At 39.4% G+C, this 21,204-nt stretch overlaps 1 protein-coding gene and 1 long non-coding RNA gene across 2 annotated transcripts in view; one reads left to right on the top strand and one right to left on the bottom strand.

Moving 5' to 3' along the window:
• The window catches only part of tgm1l1 (transglutaminase 1 like 1), a 61,663-nt gene extending 43,417 nt beyond the window's left edge, over positions 1–18,246 (top strand). Inside the window, exons 9-14 of the mRNA XM_689858.9 lie at positions 956–1,148; positions 7,272–7,425; positions 12,058–12,342; positions 14,167–14,327; positions 14,654–14,790; positions 17,682–18,246. Of these exons, the coding sequence (XP_694950.4) occupies positions 956–1,148; positions 7,272–7,425; positions 12,058–12,342; positions 14,167–14,327; positions 14,654–14,790; positions 17,682–17,829 (1,078 nt within the window). The 3' untranslated portion in view covers positions 17,830–18,246. The remainder of the gene's footprint in view (positions 1–955; positions 1,149–7,271; positions 7,426–12,057; positions 12,343–14,166; positions 14,328–14,653; positions 14,791–17,681) is intronic.
• A 1,445-nt stretch (positions 18,247–19,691) lies between these two features.
• Positions 19,692–21,204, bottom strand: part of LOC141378981 (uncharacterized) — a 2,638-nt gene continuing 1,125 nt past the window's right edge. The window contains exon 2 of the long non-coding RNA XR_012394840.1: positions 19,692–21,018. This is a non-coding gene — a long non-coding RNA (uncharacterized lncRNA). The remainder of the gene's footprint in view (positions 21,019–21,204) is intronic.

The raw sequence follows: 21,204 nt of genomic DNA, 5'->3' as shown, positions 1-21,204 counted from the left end.
GATGTGAGACGTATTTGAGCACCGGGCGGGAGACGCGAGATTTCCGGGAGATTATCATTCGTTTGCAGGCATTTGGGAGTCTCTTTGCATTTGCGGGAGACTCCCAGAACTTTCGAGAGACTTGGGATGTCTGCATCTGTATATATTTTAGCTGCAGTGACGCGAGCGCAGAGCAGAAATGACATGCTTGATTTAGCTTGTTTCAAAAGTTCACACTTAGCTCATGATTTATACATAGCTTGTTTGGCATGCTGTCCCGGGAGAGAGCCCTGAGCTCAAGGGATCCTGGAGCCCAGGGCTCCCCCCACCCTTTTGCAGGGCGAGTGGAGATTGAGCTCAAACTCCCCCGCTGCTGAGGCCAAGGCGAACTTCCTGAGAGTAAGACATTATAAAAAAAGGTTTAGGCTTATTTTATCTATAATATAGAGCACATTTGGATGGTGGGAGGAAACCGGGGGAAACCCACGCGGACACGGGGAGAACATGCAAACTCCGCACAGAAATACCGAATGGCTCAGAGAGGACCCAACACCATTGGTATTCTTGCTGTGAGGCAACAGTGCTAGTCACTGGGCCATGGTGCCGCCCATTTTGGATAAAGGAGGAAGAAGGAGAGGAGGGGGGTTTCTTCCAGACGAAGATAGTTGTAGAAAGGAAATTAGGATATATATAGTGATTTGGGATCCTTTGATTGGAGGATCATAATTAGCTAATATGGACCAGCTGGGTCAATCATAAGCACATGCTCCTCTCGAAATTAGCTTAAAATTAAGCTTCACTTATTAAGAAAAGTTGTGATCTGGCGCTATATAGATAATACAATTACTGTGATAAAGGGGGCGGGTACAGCCTTTGGAAGGGTGGGGCGCCCCCCTTATATTATGGTAGGGGAAACACTGCAGTAAATCATTAGGTATTGTTTTTAAGCCTTCAGTTTTCTTGTGTTTCCCTGAAGGAACTTCCATGTGTGGAATGACTGCTGGTTGGCGCGTCCGGATCTGCCTCCTGGTTTTGGCGGGTGGCAGGCGGTGGACTCCACACCTCAGGAGACCAGTCATGGGACGTTTCGCTGTGGTCCGGCATCTCTGGCTGCTGTTCGCTCTGGACAGGTCTATCTCAAATACGACGTGCCATTCGTCTTCGCTGAGGTGAGTGTTAAATTGAGCATCACATAAAAAGACATTCATAAAACGACATCCTTTCCATCTGAAAACATGATTATTTATCACATTAATACATTTATTTATTTAATACATTTAGACATTTAATTTTCCTTAACAATCAAATACATTTGATTGTTAAGATATAGAGCTTGTTTGAAAGCAGGACGGCATGGTGGTTCAGTGGTTCGCACTGTCGCCTCACAGCAAGAAGGTCACTGGCTCGAGTCCTGGCTGAGCCAGTTGGCATTTCTGTGTGTAGTTTGCATGTTCTCCAGTTTCCTCCGGGTGCTCTGGTTTCCCCCACAGTCTAAACACATGCGCTATAAGTGAATTGGGTAAACAAAACTGGCCGTAGTGAATGAGTGTGTCAATGTGAGAGTGTATGAGTGTTTCCCAGTACTGGGTTGCGGCTGGAAAGGCATCTGCTGTGTAAAACATATGCTGAGAAAGTTGGCGGTTCATTCCGCTGTGGTGACCCCTGATAAATAAGGGACTAAGCTGAAGGAAAATAAATGATTGAATGTTTGAAAGCCCTTATCATATTCCCTGAATTACTTATTATGGCATTTGTCATGTTAGTGGTTTTTGTTTCATATTTATTTATATATTGGTGACAGATCTATACCAACCAAGCCAGTTGGTAAATTATTATTTTTTTCAATATTACACACCCCTAATTTTGGTTTGTAATTTAAATAATTTCTCACTAATAAATTTCATTTTTATACGTTGTGTATATTGTGTAATTTTTTGTGTGTGTTACGTGTTAACCACTTAAACTTAAGCTGCTATTTGGGGATTTCCGCCTGGATTTTGCCTACCCAAATTTAAAAGCTTCCCAAATCCACATAAAGAGGTGTAAATGCAAAAATTGTGTATCGTTTTAAAGAAAACCCTTTGAATTTTCATAAAACACTATTGAAAGTGTTTGAATAACTGTATATGTTGTCTGTGTTATAATAAACACCTAAAAAAAGGGGCGCTTTTTTTTTATAAACTCAAATTTGAAAGTGTACCTTTTAGATTCTGTGTGGTCTAGCGTGATGTAATTAATTTTGGTGGTTCCTGCACATGTCTGTAATCATAGGAAAAAGAAAAAGGTCTCCACCATAATCTATGCAAAAGTTATTGTATTCCAACTGATGAGAGGTGCTGTACAAGCCAAAGGGATCGATCATTGTTTACATATTTCACTATTCTTTTGTTTGATCAAACATAATTCACTGTGTTTGGACCACGTCAGACATATAAAAGGATTACTTATGCACACCACCTCAAAAACAGAGGAGAATGGCCCTGAAGGGCACAGCATAAGGTAAGAGATGAGAGCTGTCTGTGCTATCTGGGGCTGCTTATTGATCATGAATGTATTGTTTACATTTTTGCGCCATGGAAACACCCCAATTCATTTAACAACTGTTTGGCATATGAATATAATTCAGTAAAAAGAATGCTACAGCCGTATGAGCACCGGTAAGAGCTTTCATTTGAGCTATAACTTGTACATGTGTCATATAAAAAATATGAAAATGAACCAATGTAAAATACCCAGCTCGGGTATCCAGAATACTGTGTATTTAAGTCTAAATAACTTTTATACAGTAGGATAAAAACCAAAGTGATGCATATGTGGATAAAATATAGATTCTACACTTTTAAACGACACCACTTACGGGGGTCTAGTGCAACGCTAGCCCTTTAAATCTAAAAGCGAAAGTCGATGACGTCACGGACCCGGTACCGGGTCCGCAGAGTTTAAGGTTTTAAACCTTAAGTCTGGTTTAAACTTCTGTATCAAGTGATCGGCGTGACCCATGCCGCATGCCTTGCGCCTTTCCGTTCATTCATACTTCTGCGCGCTGTTTGTGTTGCTCTGCAATAACACTTCTGAAACGATAGCTGGCAGTAGGTGTTTATGTTTCTCTGTGATGAGTTTCTTCGCTGCCGTTTTGTTTTTTCTGAATGCTACCTTAGGGCGTACTCACAATATGCTATATGTACCATGCTCAGGCCCGTTTCTGGGATCGTTTGAGAAGTGTGAGTGCTCTGAATCGGACTCAGGCATGGTTCACTTGGCCATGGCCCAGTGGGAAGAGGTGTGCCTGAGCGCGGTTCACTTGGGCTTGGGCTTGTGTGTGAGTGCAAAACGTGCCAAAGCCCGAAACTGAAAGCGAAACTTGACTTTTAAGGGGCTGTTTTATTTGTGTTTATTAATCATTCTTACTGTTCAGTGAACGCAAACTGCCGTAGTAGCAAACCTCCTAATTCCTGCAGCACTATGGCTTTATGATTGTTTATAAGCGTCAAAAGTGGCTGATCTGTTCGGTGGAATATCTGACTGCGTGTCATCGCATCCCTAAGGACTAAAGCTATATAAATAGAGAAATCTCCACTGTGCTGAGCGAGAGCGCTTACTGAAAAGCGCAGCATCGATGACGTAAGCGTGCCCAGGCCCGATTGTAATGTGAGTGTAGGACATTAGGGGAGACGGGAGGGGGGACAAGCGTGCTTTGGCCCGGTTCGAGGCAACTGTACATAGTGTGAGTACACCCTTAATGTACAAGTGGCTCAAACTTGCTCAAACGTGCAGCAACTTTAATCATAAGGTGATCACAAAACAACAGTTTCCAGCTGGAACTCCTCCACAGGATTCGAAACTTGTAAACACTCGCTCCATCTGGCTCGCGGCTCTCAGTACTGCCCACACTCATCAGCGATACTAAGCCGACCAATCAATGTGCTACGTGTCGTTGCGATGTGTAGTTAAATATTTCGAGAGGTGCACGTCAGCTTCGCCAACGGCCACAGCGAGGGCTATGAGTACACACACAGGCTGCGCCAGAGCATACGCATTGCTTGACACAGAAGTATAAATCAGCCTTTACCCCAACCCCAACCTAACAGTCTACTTGTAATCTAATGAGAATTAGTTGGCATGTAGAGGTGATGTAACTTTATTTAAACAAACAGGCCATCAACATAAAGTGTGACCGAATGTGCAATTATAATTAAGTTGATTGCATGTTTTAGAGCATGTTTGTTTTTATTATCAAGCCTTTGTTGTGATCTTCTAATAAAAACAACTTCTGATTGGCTCTTAAAAACGTTCCTTTTCACGTCTGTTATAGCATTTATTTAAATGCATTTAAGTAGTTTGATTTATTTTATGCTTTATTTTTATAGTTTATTTAAAATGTTGTCATTTTATTTTTTTATACTTATTTATTTTAGTTTTAGTAATTTTATTACTTTTACTGCTTGGCTAGTTGCCAATTGAAATATCTCATGTAATATTTGTAATCACATAAATGTATTCATTTTTTTACTACTATACGGTATACACTATGCTAAAAACACTGTATTGTTTATAATTAAAATTTATTTCATATCAATACTGTGCATCACAAATCTGTTTACTTCATCTTAAAGAGCCCATATTATGGGTTTTTGAAAATTCCCCTCCATGTAGTGTGTAACACAGCTCTAAGTGAAGTGGAGTATCCAGCTAAGGCTTAAATCTGTTAGTGTACAGTGTTAAAAACGGTTGATTCATCTAAAAAAGAGTTGACTCGTAGTGCTTCAAACGAGTCGCCTTGATACCGATTAATTAGGTGTTTCGCCATGACGTACGAACGAAACCAAGTTATTCACGTGCACGCGCAAACCCGGGAGATTTCAAACCTGAGGCCCCGCCCTCTGACGCAGAAACCGAGACACACACACACACACCCACAAACACAAACATGCCGGTCGATTGAAGTCACACTGCAGATGGATATATTGAGTCTCTACCCAAAGATGAAACCTCAGCATTATAGCCAAGCAGTTGGAAACTACTGGAAACTTCTGGAAACTACATGCTACAAAGAATACTTCATCTGCGTTTGTTAAAGGAAGGATCAGTAAAGAGTAACTTACTGATAGACGTCAGGATCGGTTTCTTCCTCCATTTCTCAAGTGTAAGTACGTGCGATTAAAGTTGCCTTGTTGACTCTAGCTTGCAAATGTATTTAGTTGTGATTTGTTACTTGTAACCGCGTGTACTGTATCAGGTTAACTGGCTATATTCTCTTATCACGTGCAAAGTCACGTTAAAAACGCGACGCGTGCTGCTTTGTTAACAGAGCTCCGTGGACGGGGAGTAGTGTGTGTGTCTGTGTGTGCGTGTGCGCGCGCTGTCGTCCGGAGGTAAGTGTGTTTGTGTGTGTGTGTGTGTGTGTGTTTGTGTGCGCGCGCGTTGTAGTCCGGAGCAGGTTTTGGTGCGTATGTGTGTGTGTGTGAGTGTGTGCAATATGTGTGTGTGTGTCTGTGAAAAGAGCAGAGTGAGAAGCTAGGAGATCTCCTAACTGTTTTTGGAGTTTTTGCTCAATAAAATAGTTAGTCGTCTGAATTTTCAAGTCCATAGTCTGTATTTACATTGACCCACTGGCAGCTAAAATCCACGCCTACACTATCGAGCGTGTATGAACTGTGATTACTTTTATATTGCTGATTAGCTGTTTGGCATTTCATTCTCTGACTGAAGGCAGTCGACCAATCGCAACAGACTGTCATTGGTCCAATCAGCGCAGATTAGCTTTGCGCTAAGGAGGGGTTTGGGAACAAATGAATCCCTGAACGATTCATACAGGAGTCGCTGGGATAATTAGGTAAAAATAAATGCAGATTATAAGACCATGAAAGTGTTTTTTGACCTTGCATGCATATTAGACTGTTGTTGGAGACCCTTACAACCAAGATATGACCCTATTTCATGTATAATATGGGCTCTTAAAGTTCTGAATGATCAGAAATTCATTCATTCATTTTCTTGTCTGCTTAGTCCCTTTTTTGGCGGAATGAACCGCTAACTTATCCAGCAAGTTTTTACACAGCGGATGCCCTTCCAGCTGCAACCCATCTCTGGGAAACATCCACACACACATTTACACACACACTCATACACTACGGACAATTTAGCCTACCTAATTCACATGTACCGCATGTCTTTGGACTTTGGGGGAAACTGGAGCACCCGGAGGAAACCCACACAAAGGAAGGGAGAACATGCAAACTCCACACAGAACCGCAAACTGAGCCGAGGTTCAAACCAGCGACCTTCTTGCTGTGAGACGACAGCACTACCTACTGCGCCACTGCCTCGCCCAATGATCAGAAATTAATAATAATAATAGTAAACTTTGTTTTATAGACCAATTTGAGGGATGTAAACATTAACAATGGTCCTTACATATTTCCTGTTTTACATTTTTAATTTCAATAGATTCAGAGAATCCTCAGAATGTTATGAAGTGAAGTTTGTTTATAAACTAATTTCGAGAGGATCACGTGCTTATGATTGCTTGCAGCCGGCCCCGCAGTATTTAATATGTGATTCACCAATCAGACGATTCTTAAGCCACTATAAATACCCTAAGTTTTATATAACAGCCATCCTCGAGTTCAGGGCTCTCTCCTGGGACAGCATGCCAAACAAGCCTTATAATCGATCATCAGCTAAGTGTGAACTCTTTAAAGCTGATTTAACGTCAAGATATGACTGAACTTCCTCTTGTTACAGTTATGAAATAGTTTGAGAACAAGAAGTAAATGTTCAATGGCCAATTCCGGCATATGTTTTACACAGCAGATGCCCTTTCAGCCTCACTCTCAGATTCACACACACACACTATGTCCAATTTAGCACACCAACACGGGGAGATCATGCAAACTCCTAACAGAAATGTCAACTGGTCCAGCTGGGACTCAAACCAGCGACCTTCTTGTTGAGAGGCGACAGTGCTAACCACTGGGCCACCGTGTCACCACCTCTATGCAAACAATACAAAAAAAAAAACAAAATCAACAAGCAAAAGCAAGTTTAAAGGCATGTCTTCAAATGAACTTGAATTAATTAGTTTTCTCTCATTTTCTCTCTCTGAATGAGCGGTTTTAAATCTTATTATAAATGTGTCACTCTGTTGAATGTGTGTATCCTAGACGGATCAGCCCTGACTTGTTGGCATCCATGTTAAATATTTTCTTTATACCCTGCACTTATCTTGCCAGTCACGTCTCTCTGTGAAGTATTGTCAGCTGTAAACGGTGTCTGCTGTGTTTCTGCCGCAGGTGAACAGTGACAAGATCTACTGGCAGAGAAACCTGGACGGCACCTTCAGTCAGATCCACAGTGAGAAGAAGGCTGTGGGTCACTGCATCAGCACTAAAGCTGTGGGCTCCGATGAACGAGTCGACATCACAGACGTCTACAAATACCCTGAAGGTCAGAAACACACACACATACATGCACACATACACATGCAAACACTCACACATACATACATGCACACATTTGTATATATATATATATATATATATATATATATATATATATATATATATATATATATATATATATATATATATATATATATATATATATACACACACACACACACACACACACCGACACACACATTTATTTATATATATATATATAAATATATATGCACACACATACATGGACACACTTGCATATACACAAAAACACACACTCAAACAAACAAACAAACACATACACATATACTGTAAGCACCTACAAACATACACACACACACACACTTGTACAGCTATTTTTATATGGATTCCCATAGACCTACTGAATTTTTAATACAAGGGACACACACACACACCAACTTTCTTTTTCTGCCTGTAACAACCTGTAAGTCATGGAATTACCTCATGAAACAACTTAACAGCTGTCAAAAGAAAACTGCAGGCTGTAAAGTACAGACGTTAAGCAAATATTTCATCATCTGCAAGATCAAAATGTACATATTGATGAAATAATGTGGTATTTAAAATATGAGAACACTTGAGGACATTTCAGTTCCCCTGAGAAGATTTGCATTAGCTCCAAATGAATAAATGCTAAATAAACAAAGTACATTATTATACTCAATAATAAGTACATTACTGTTATTATTAAACAAAACAAAAACAGTGTCCGTAGTGGCAGCCTGAAATAAAGACTAAACCGACGGAGAATTAATAAATGAATATTATTATGATTATTTATATTTTTTGCGAAATGCCTGTTGTATTAAATTTATCCTAAAATCAAAAGGAAAATATACTTTTAAAAACTACTTTTTGGAAATATTCAAGTCGTATTAAGCGATAATATTCTTAATAAAACCTTTAAGAAAAGCCTGTATTAGTTTTAAAACTCTAAATGCATTCATATAATCATATTTGACACTGTAAATCTATTATTGTAAATTATTTTTACACTTTAAATTCTTTCAATCAATTATATTCCTTCAGCCTAGTCTCTATTTCAGAGGTCGCCACAGCGGAATGAACCGCCTAGCATATGTTTTAAGCAGTGGATGCCCTCCCAGCCACAACCCAGTACTGAGAAACAGCCAAACACACTCATTCACACACACACACACACATATACAGTACGGCTAATTTAGATTATTCAGTTCACCTATAGCGCATGTGTTTGGACTGTGGGGGAAACCGGAGCACCTGGAGGAAACCCACGCCAACACGAGGAGAACATGCAAACTCCACACAGAAATGACAACCGACCCGGCCAGGACTCGAACCAACGACCTTCTTGCTGTGAGGCAACAGTGCTAACCACTGAGCTGCTGTGCCGCCCCACACTTTGAATAATTTTTTTTTTTTTTGTATCTACTACTCCTATTAAAGTAGAGTTAAGTCATAATTTCCAATATAACCTAGTCATTCCTTTGTGAGACTTAGTCTTTTCAATCTGTAGAGAAATTCATATTTTTAGGGGATGTTTTCTTACCAGAAGCACCCAACAATATAATACACCAATTACTGGCAAATGGCAGTACAGAGACAGCCGAGATCACACAATGAAACCTGTCATTATCTCCAAACGGCTGGTTAAACTAAACTGAGATCCACCCACAGGAAACAATGACTTCACTGTCTCTGTTACTCAGATACACAAAAATAAACAAATGACACAGCAGACTGAAAAAGTAAGAGTGTATGGGTGTGAAACGGAGGTAGATCAGACCATTTCGCTTTGAAAGTGTTGCAGTGTGTTATTAAAGTGTTAGTTTCAATATGCTAGTCTTAGGTGACGCAGTGGCACAGTAGGTAGTGCTATTGCCTCACATCAAGAAGGTTGCTGGTTCAAGCCTCGGCTGGGTCAGTTGGCGTTTCTATCTTCTCCTTGCGTTCGCGTGGGTTTCCTCTGGGTGCTCTGGTTTCCCCCACAGTCTAAAGACATGCTGTACAGGTGAATTGGGTAGGCTAAATTATCCGCAGTGAAGGAGTGTGTATGGATGTTTCCAGAGATAGGTTGCGGCTGGGTTAATCTAATCTAAATGTGCATGTTTCATGCACAAACATACCGTTTAAACTTGACAAAAACTCTCGACAACTGAAAGTTACTGACTGCTGTGTTTTTATTATGATGTAAAGATTATTATGCGTTATTGAAACATCAGGGAGGACGCAGCAAAGAAATGTCACTTATAAATTAAAACTACTTCAATTATTGTTTTATGCAACAGCCTTACATTTAAAAGAGAAACATAAGGGCGATCATAAGCAAAAAGACCTCTAGCCTATCGACCTTATTCTAAAATGCGGAAGTGCGCCTGTTTTCACGATTGTCTTAGAACTTTCAATTCAGTCGCCTCTGGGAGAAATGACTAGGAATAATAAACGGCAGAAAACGGTCAAACTACTTGCTCTACAAACAAATGTCTGCATGACTATACAGACCAAGACGAATAATATAATATGAAAATATCAAATTGCAGCATCAAGCAGTGAAACGAGTAGTTTTTAACGTCAAAAAATGAATGGTAGTCAATGTGACCGGAAGTCGCGAGACAAAAAGATTAAAATGGCAGCGCCCGCTCGTCGGCGGAGAATAAGGTGAATAAGGTGTTTTATCTTAAACTGACCAGCTATATTTTATTTACACACACACACACACACACACACACACACACACACGCACACATATATGATGGTTACTCATAACTTTTAGCCAATCAAATGAGAGCTGTAATTGAGGCGCTTCACTATGCACAGTCTGGTCCTCTCAAGCAAGGGGAATGGAGAACGAGAAGCCTAGGCTCCATGCCAAATAATACATTTCCTGACTTTCCCTGGCTAAAAAGCTTAATTTCTAATTTTAATACTTATCTGACTCTGTCTTTGACCCATAACAACTCTTTAATTGTCAGTACATTTGTCTGCTTTTTATACAGTTTCTATTCTAATTTGCAGGTTAAGTGCAGTTTAAAAATATATTGAAATGCAAAGTCAAAGTATAAATAGCAGAAGTGAATTATCTATCAGCAAATAATATCTAAGCAAAACAAACAACATTTAATATAAATTTATGAGCTATAATGCCATCACTAATGACTATATCACTGAGGAATATCTACAAGATAGATGTAAACATCGCTAAATTAGAGCTCTGACAGAGACATGATGGCTTTAAATGACTTAAAAACATCTGCCGGTGCAAAATATGGATCACAAGTGCCCACAATTTACAGTTTGTGATCATATCTCTGCTGATATGTGATCAAAATATTCGTTGATTGAAAAAGATAATGACCGGTTTGTGCTGTGTTTCTATGTGTAACGAAGTGGCTGACACAGAGGGATCCATTTGCATTATATTTATTAAACACAGTTTAATAACAACAAGCACACAGATGTAGTGCGTGTGCGAACTCACATCAAACACAATAGTAAAAGGTCGAAGGGCTGGCGGTAGGTAAACACAGGATGAGTATGCAGGCATGGGTCAGAGGCAGGCGGAGAATATCAAAGTCGGTGTGCAGGCTAGAGTTAAGGGCAGGCGGCGTGGATCAGAGTCAGGATTCAGGCTGAGGTACAAGGCAGGCGGCAGGCAGGCAGGCAGGACAAGGTCGATAATTAAAGCAAGGTAAGCAACGGGAAAGCAGGCAAGGGTGAGAAACGCTCAGTAGTGTTAGCCAGGGCAGAACAAGACTTCACAATGATACTGAGTGAGTGTGCTGCTTATAAGCGGTTGCCAGGTGATTAGGAGATGTGCTGCAGGTGTGAGTGCTAATCAGTCAGTGGATGATGTACTGTCAATAGTCCGGTGATGATGACCTCTGCTGAATCACGTTCCCGCCCGCACCCGCCAGGTTTTAGCCCGAACCCGACCGCTCCCGCTTATATTAAGAATTTGTTGTCCCGCTGCCCAACCCGCCCCGTTTTCTGCCCGCCGCGCCCAATCCCGCTAAAGAGCAGGGGAGAACAAAACCGAAAATCACCCAGCTTTACAGTCCAGACGCGCGCACTTACATACACACACACAAGCACCAAGCACACACACAGGCAAAGCTCTCTCTCTCTCTCTCTCATTCGCATAGCAATATATGCGATATTGCTAGACAGCCCGCTCCCGTCCCAAATTAAACCCGTTACCGACCGCTCCCGCGATTTATTCGGAAATTTACGCAGACCTCTAGTTCCCAGTGTAGCTGCCATTACGGCCCATTGTTTTTTTTTTTGTCTGAAAGGTCTCTGCACAGCTCACATGACTGAAAGCTGTCAGCAATAGTTTTTTTCTTACTATGGAAGACTTTTTCACTTCAGTATGTTGGTGAACTTCCAACTGAAACGAAATATTGAGTAGGGGTGGCACTTTCTTTTAGTGCATCTTTTCCTTTTAGCAAACTAGCGGTAAGAGGCGCATGGTTACAAATATTGAGGCAAAGCCTTCAAAATTAGGTTAGCAGAGGGTTAATTTGCACAGGTTAATTATTTACCTAAATAATAACATTGTGTATTAGCAATATAAACACTGTACATTTATGTTTATGTAGGATTGTTCGATATTGATGATTTTTTTGATCTGCGTCCTCAGGCTCAGAGGAGGAGCGTATCGCGGTGGAAACGGCCTGTCGGTATGGCAGTAAGCCGGATGTGTACTCGAGCGCCATGGCGGAGGACGTGCAGGTGGAGGTGCGGATGGAGGGAGAAGGTCCTCGTATGGGTGGAGATGCTCAGTTGAAGATTGTGGTGAAGAACATGAGCTCTCAGCCACGCAGAACCACCCTTCACAGCCAGGCGGCAGTCATGTACTACACCGGCGTGCTGAAGGACACCGTGAAGAAGGACAAGCTCAGTGTGGAGCTCATGCCACAGGAAGGTCAGTTCATGACGTTTGTTCAAAAATAGCACACCTGCAGTATTGGGGGTAACGCATTACAAGTAATGCACGGTTGCGTAATAACATTACTTTTCTAAGTAACAATAAAATAGTGCATTACCAAAAAAAAAAGTAATAATATTTGAGTTACTTTTAAAAAATCATTATTTGGTTATAAATTTTGTTTTGTGTATATATATATATTTTATATTTATGTGTGTAAATACAGTTAAAGTCAGAATAATCAACTCTCCTGAATTATTAGCCCCCTGTTTATTTTTTCCCCAATTTCTGTGTAACGGAGAAAAGATTTTTTCAACACATTTCTAAACATAATAATAAACAATTTTAATAACTCCTTTCTAATAACTGATTTATTTTATCTTTGCTATGATGACAGTAAATAATATTTGACTAGATATTTTTCAAGATACTTCTATACAGCTTAAAGTTACATTTAAAGGCTTAACTAGGTTAATTAGGTTAACTAGGCAGGTTAGGATAATTAGCCAGTTTTTTGTATAACGATGGTTTGTTCTGTAGACTATTGAAAAAAATTTAGGTTAAAGGGGCTAATAATTTTGTCCTTAAAATGGTTTTAATAAATTAAAAACTGCTTTTATTCTTGCCGAAATAAAACAAATATAGGAAAAAATATTATCAGACATACTATGAAAATGTCCTTGCTTTTGTTAAACATTTAAAAAAGAAAAAAAAAAATCAAAGGGGGGCAAATAATTCTGACTTCAACTCTGTATAATCATTCATTAATTTCTTTTTTCGGCTTAGTCCCTTTATTAATCTGGGGTCACCATGGCGGAATGAATTGCCAACTTATCCAGCATGTTTTTTACACAGTGGATACCCTTCCAGCGGCAACCCATCTCTGGGAAACATCCACACACACACACTCATACACTACGGACAATTTAGCCTACCCAATTCACCTGTACCGTATGTCTTTGGACTGTGGGGGAAACCGGAGCACCGGGAGGAAACCCACGCCAACACAGGGAGAATATGCAAACTCCACACAGAAACGCCAACTGACCTAGCCAGCAACCTTCGTGCTGTAAGGCGACAGCACTACCTACTGTGTCGCCAGCTGTATATATATATATATATATATATATATATATATATATATATATATATATATATATATACATACATACACACACGGACGCACACACACACACACACACACACACACACACACACACAGTTGAAGTCAGAATTATTAACCCCCCTTTGATTTTTTTTTTTTCGTTTTTAAATATTTCCCAAATGATGTTTATATATATTTTGTTATCAAATTTAGTTTTGCTTTCTATACAGCTTAAAATGACATTTAAAGGCTTAACTAGGTTAATTATGTTAACTAGGCAGGTTAGGGTGATTAGGCAAGTTATTGTATAATGATGGTTTGTTCTGTAGACTACCAGAAAACAATATAGCTTAAAGGGGCTAATAATTTTGTCCTTAAAATGGTGTTTAAAAAATTAAAAACTGCTTTCATCTTTGCCGAAATAAAACAAATAAGACTTTCTCCAGAAGAAAAAATATTATCAGACATACTGTGAACATTTCCTTGCTCTGTTAAACATGATTTGGGAAATAAAGGGGGTTTAAGAATCCTGTATCCTGAATCCTGTAATTTTAACTGTATATATGTGTGTGTGTGTGTGTGTGTGTGTGTGTGTGTGTGTGTGTGTGTGTGTGTGTGTGTGTGTGTGTGGGTTAAATATGCAGTATATTCTAAGGAATTTCATGCGTAAAGCTTATAGCCATTGCTGAAATTCCCTCTTTTATATTGTCCTTCAGAAAAGGTCATCGAGTGGACCCTGCCTTACACACAGTACCAGAATCAGCTGGTGGATCAGGCTGCGCTCATGCTGACTCTGTCTGGAAGGGTCAGTGAGACCCAGCAGGTTCTGGCCAACCAGACATCCTTTAGGCTCCGCACACCTGACCTCCAGATTGAGGTGAGACTTCCAGAAACACACACACAAGAAGATGACATTTGCTCTTTGTTCAAACTACTTATTTACACTGAGCTGAAACAACACAATCCTTTAGGTTTTTTTGGGGACAACTTAAATGTTTCATGTTCAATCAACTTAAATTTGTAAAAACTAATAAGTTAACTTAATTCCTTCATGTTAATTCCTTCCCAATACAAATCGATTGTGTGGAACCCATTGTGTGTTTTTTATTTACAGTGTGCTCTGCTTTTAAACAAAATAGAGCTCTGTTTGCTTCTAGAGTGAGATTTTGGCTGAATATTTGATTGCTATGCTTGTCATTGTAGCCCATCGGAGAGGCGTATGTGGGTAAAGAGGCGTCTGCCAAGATCAGCTTCACCAATCCTCTGCCCTGCACTCTGCGTAATGTGGTTGTCCGAGTGGAAGGACTGGGGCTCCGAGACCTGCATCCCATCAAAGTCGGGTAAGAGTCTACTCAAGAGTCTTCAATCTGATGAGTTAAGGCTGGTTTACTCTCGACACACTATATTTATACTTGACTTGTTATATTTATCAGCTTTTATTTACATTTGAACAAAAACTTGGTCAGAATTTGCCTGGGCCAAAGAGCTTAGAATGACCAAGAGGCGACACTCAAAAGAACGTTCCATTGCAACAGCAGCGCCCAGCAACAGCCCCAGATTCCGCCATTTTGGAGTGAAAGCGATCAGCTGTCCATTGGATCTCATCACTGCCACGATGGCAAGCAGCTGCTTTGTTTTTTTATTTATTTATTTATTTAAAAAGCGAATTAAAGCTGAGCTACAACCTGAAAGACGACAATACAACACTTACTATCACAATCATCAGCACTTTTAATAGTTTATTTCACACACTTATAATATGCTGTTGTTCTATTGAAGTTTTCATTCCAAAATGGCCTCTGCGCCCTCTAGTGGCTGTTTCCCAATTTACACTAGAGTGTCGCCTCTTGGTAATTATAAGCTCTTTGCCTGGGGTGTGAATAATTTCAAGGCTTTACTAAGCATAGTATCTAAACAAAAGTGATGGAAACCACAGACAGCAAATACTGCACAACCCAATTCTGAATACCATTTCTGTCAATGTTTGTCCACAGCTCAAAATCAATTACTACAAAACCCTCAATCTTATTGGTTGATTTAGCCATTGCTCTTGTGTCTTTGACGGTTTTAAAGGTCCCATGAAATGTAAATAAAGTTTTTTAGATGTTAGTATCAGCATTGTTATATAATCGTTAATTATATTATATAGTATATCTATAAGCTAGTGCCACCAAAACAGTGACACAATTTGCGTTTAGGGGATATAAATCTGATGTAAACATTAGGGCTGTCAAATGATTTAAAAAATTAAAGTAATCAATCACACTTTTTTGTAATTAATCATGATTAATCACAAAATGCCATATTTATTACAGAAATAAAAACACAGACATGTAAGTGCCATTTGAATTTTAAAACAATTAATGCCAGTAACAAACAAAAATGATTTCCATGTTGAATTCTAAGTAGACTGCACCCACACATACACACACATTCAGATTCATCAACACGCACGATCGCGTTCATCAAATTTGCTTAAACTAAGCGTTTTAAGCTATGGCTGTATTTTACAAGCAAGGATTCCGACACAGCAATATGAAACTTGAGGACTCATGGAAGCAGCTTAAAGGCAGAGAATAGGGCTGTCTTTGACAGCTTGCGACTTCATCTACCACTTTCACTACAGTACATTTACATGGACACCACTGGACTCCGCCTTTATGATTAAGATAATACTGATTAATAGTCTACCATGGTTGGCACAATAGCCTAGTGATTAGCACATCGACATATGGTGCTGTAGCACTTCAGGGCGTCCCGAGTTCAAATCCCGGCTCGAGGACATTTCCCGTCCCTAACCCCACTTCGCTTCCTATCTGAAATACTATCCTATCCACTTAATAAAGGGCAAAAAGGCAAAAATAAATCTTTAAAAAACAAAAAAAAATAGAGTCTACCATGTAAGCAGCGATTGTTGTTTACCTTAAAGCATCACGCGAGTCCCGAAATGCGGAGGTTGTTCTTTCCGTTCGCCATGCGGTATTAAATTCTATTAAAACATCCTGAATGAAAGTATACCGAGTGAGAGTGAACTGCTGAATAATACTAATAATAATTCCTTACATTTATATAGCGCTTTTCTGGGCAGTCAAAGCGCTTTACACAATGGGGGGATCTCCTCATCCACCACCAGTGTGCAGCATCCATCTAGTTGACGTGAAGGCAGCCATTTTGCGCCAGACTGAACTGCAGTTAAAGTCTAAAGAATATAAATGAAACACCAGATATTGCATGAAACTGTGGAGGAAACGCAGAATAGCCTGCTGATGCGATATTAATTGGTTTATACTGAAACTTTCCTTCTAAAAGCGCGTCCTTGGTCTTATCTATTCTCTATTATCTATTATCTATGCACGTTAAACACATGGAATGTCTGAACTGGCGCTCTAGGCAAACGGCAATCACGCTGCCCTCAACCCGAAAGTAAAAAAGAAAATGACCGGTTTGCTGATGAAAGCGAGGACCGTGAGGGAGAGGGTGGGTTTAGCGGATGAAAGTGAAGACGGGGGGGTTCGCTCGCTATTCTGCGGCCGCCTAGGTCGCCTCTATGCACGCACTGTCCCTGAACACACGTCGGCCACAACAGAAAATAAAAAACAAACTGCAAATGCGTTATTTGCGTGTTTATTTTTACGTGTTTAATATTTAAAATTAATCACGTTAAAATTAATAACGCACTAATTTTGACAGCCCTAGTAAACATGTACAGCTTGTAGTTTGTTACTTATGCCTAAATGGATCACCTCATACTTCAGTTTGTCATCAAATTGTGACCAATCAAATGCTCCCTAGTATGCAACATGCCCCGCCCCCTTCAAGACGCTTCTCATTTGATGCGCTTGAGCTCAACCACTCTCACTGGCAGAGCTGTGATAAAACAAAACACTGTTGGCTGTTTTTAATAAAGGGGAGGAGCTACACTATGTCCCACCCTCTCTTCATGTTTCGGTTTAGATTACGTCAAACAGAGTAAAAAATTCATATTTTAAAGCACTTTTAAAGCATGGGTCATTTAAAGCTGAAAGCTTAAATAATGAAATGTCCAGTCAAGAGTCCTGATCTAAACCTGATTGAAAATTTTGGCAGCAAAGTTACTGCTAACTGGCGTCATACATTGAATAAAAAAAATACACGTTTCAAAGCACTTCACGGGACCTTTAAAATGCTTACATAACACATTTTGTTCTCCAGAACATTGCATTTATCTTTCGGTTTTCTCTATTTTTCTTAGTGATGTGGGCAAGCATGGTAAAGTAATGGTGACGGAGCACTTCATCCCATCTATAGCTGGCGAGAGGAAGCTGGTGGCGTCTCTGGACTGTAAACAGCTGACGCAGGTTCACGGTGTGGCCGATATCATCGTTCACGAAAGCCAGTGATTTCACACTCTCTAGCTTCACAGCATTAATTCAGTATTCAGAACTGCATTAACCATGTTTACACTGAGCCACCAGGTCATTTCTTTAAAAGCTAGTCATCTTTAAAGGAGGAGCCCTCCCTTTCGCATAGTTTTATTGGAAATGTCCCACTTTTCCCAATTGTTCCTACTGTATTTCTCTAATTTTACAGATCACCTATTTACAGATTATTTATTTAGCTTTGCTTTACTGTTTGTATTACCTGCTTTTGAAAAAAAAAAAACATTTAGAGGTATTATCTACATTCACCGGCCACTTTATTAGGTTCACCATGCTAGTACCGAGTTGGACCCCTTTTTGTGTTCAACTGCCTTAATCCTTCATGGCATAGATTCAACAAGGTACTGGAAATATTCCTCAGAGATTATGTTCCATATTGACATGATAGCATCACGCAGCTGCAAATTTGTCGGCTGCAGGTCCATAATGCTACTCTCCCATTCCACCACATCCCAAAGGTGCTCTATTGGATTGATCTCTGGTGACTGTGGAGGCCATTTGACTACAGTGAACTCATTGTCATGTTCAGGAAACTAGTCTGAGATGATTCGAGCTTTTTGACATGGTGCGTTATCCTGCTGGAAGTAGCCATCAGAAGATGGGCACACTGTGGTCATAAAGGGATGGACATGGTCAACAACAATACTCAAGTAGGCTGTGATGTTGACACTATACTCAATTTCTACTAATGGGCCAAAAGTGTGCCATTAAACTACCCCCACCAGCCTGATCCGTTGATACAAGGCAGGATGGATCCATGGTTTCATGTTGTTGATGCCAAATTCTGATCCTACCTGAATGTCGTAGCAGAAATCGAGACTCATCAGATCAGGCAACGTTTTTCCAGTCTTCTATTGTCCAGTGAGCGTGTATTTATTGAGGCCTCAGTTTCCTGTTCTTAGCTGACAGGAGTGGCACCCGGTGTGGTCTTCTGCTGCTGTAGCCCATCCGCTTCAAGGTTGGATGTGTTGTGTTCAGAGATGCTCTTCTGCTGACCTCGGTTTTAGTGAGTGGTTATTTGAGTTACTGTTGCCTTTTTATCAGCTGGAACCAGTCTGGAATCAACAAGGCATTTGCGCCCACAGAACTGCCGCTTACTGGATATTTTCTCTTGTTCAGACCATTCTCTGTAAACCATTGAGATGGTAGTGCGTGAAAATCCCAGTAGATCAGCAGTTTCTGAAATACTCAGACCAGCCCGGCTGGCTTCAACAACCATGCCACGTTCAAAGTCCCTTAAATCACCTTTCTTTCCCATTCTGATGCTCGGTTTGAACTGTAGCAGATCGTCTTGACCATGTCTTCATGCCTAAATGCATTGAGTTGCTGCCATCTGATAGGCTGATTAGAAGTTTGCATTAACAAACAGTTGGACAGGTGTGCCTAATAAAGTGGCCGGTGTGTGTATAAGTATTAAGTATTATAACTTCATGAATGTTATATATATATATATATATATATATATATATATATATATATATATATATATATATATATATATATATATATATATGTAGCCAATGCATCTAATATCTTAGCTGCCTTATATGTGTAATGTTCACAAGCGTGTGAGGAACTAATATAATGTGACTGATTTAATATTGAGTTTTATTGACCTGATACGCCGTTGTATCTTCACTTGTATTTGCTACTACGTATACTGTACATGAATATTATTGTTGTGCACTAAACTATGAAAACATACAGTATGAAGATAAATAATAGTAGATTTAGGATTTTATGAAGGATATCAAATATTTTATGTTTGTATAATTTATGTTTGTATTTTATTTTGGTTTTTAAAGTGACATTTTATTATCAACCTATTTTGGTCTCTGTATTTGTTTTTTTTAAATGTTTTTTTCGCCTACTTGAGCAAGATAAGACGTGTGTGTGTGTGTGTGTGTGTGTGTGTGTGTGTGTGTGTGTGTGTGTGTGTGTGTGTGTGTGTGTGTGTGTGTGTGTGTGTGTGTGTGTGTGTGTGTGTGTTTGATTTGGAAAGATGAAGTAAAACACTCCCTTCTGTTTGCATTTGAACAACGTATCTTTCTTGAGAACCAAATAACTTAGCTTATTAGGTGTGTTCAATGCAAACTGCATTGGCATGAGATACTTTACTCATGGGTACCATTGTGAAATGTTGAGTTTATTTGTTTATTAATAGAACAAGGGGCTGTTGGATGAGTGATTCTGATTGGTTGATGAACATTCTGGAGTGCATTAGTTCCTGTACAGTTTTTTGAGAAATTGTTTTTTGCAGTGATTTTGGTTTCTATAAGCCAGAGATGCTCAAAGTAGGGACCGTGGGCCAAAGTTGGCCCATGGCTACGTCCACCCGGTATCTGCGCGCACAGAATTCCACTGATTTTTAGCCCATCATTAATTCTGTTTATTTACTTGAGTAAATGTGTGTAAATCTATATTTATCCAGTTTTTTAATTAAGTAATATTATTGACTATTGTGAAAATGTTCATCGGATATATTCTTTTACTAGATATATTATAAAGTGAATCTATTTGGATTTGCATTTTAAACATTAAATAGAAGTTAAAAAATATGTTTTTTATTTCATATTTTAAGGTTTTAGTTATGATACTCCCAAAATAATTCTGCAGAAATCCGCAGACCTTTACCAAAATTCTCAGCAGAAATAGGAAAAAATATCCGCAGATTCTGTCTGGCTCTACCCATGGCCCACTATTCCATCTGAAAAGAGAGGGAGAATGATTGAGAGGGTTGGAGCGAACGCTTTTGACAGAGATCGTCATTTCCAATTTAATCTTTTGTTTCTTTGTTTTATTGCTGAGCTACAAAAAAAAAGCCTATCAATTAAATGTTGTAAATGAATTAATTTTAAACTGTAAATCTTATCACTAGACAGATAGAATAAATGCACAAGTCATCTGCTAGCAAATCAAGGCGAAGACAGGAGCAACTCGATTAATGTATTTAGCAATGAACTCTGTTCTGTTACTAATGGAATTGTTTGTGTTTGTACTGTAATAAGTTAATATGATTTAAAGCAACATCTTCTAATTTTATTTTTAAAATATTACCAAACAAATTAGGAAATCCCCTTTGCAAATTTATTGTAATATGGTTTGGTATATAGTCAGCCCCCAGCTCTCAATCAAGTTAGATTTTTGGCCCTTTTTAAGAAGAAGTTTGGGCACCCCTGCTATAACTATAACTAGTTTAAACAGTTATGAAAATAACCAAAACTTTTTTTTTTTTTTTTGAAACAAAAGAAGTATATGCAAAAACAAAGCTACAGACTTACTGTAAGAACAACAATCCTACAAATCAATGTGAATGATGCAATCAAATAAAAAATG

The sequence above is a fragment of the Danio rerio genome, chromosome 2 (assembly GCF_049306965.1).
Source record: "Danio rerio strain Tuebingen ecotype United States chromosome 2, GRCz12tu, whole genome shotgun sequence".
Taxonomy (NCBI): domain Eukaryota; kingdom Metazoa; phylum Chordata; class Actinopteri; order Cypriniformes; family Danionidae; genus Danio; species Danio rerio.
This window is presented reverse-complemented; position numbering and strand designations above follow the sequence as displayed.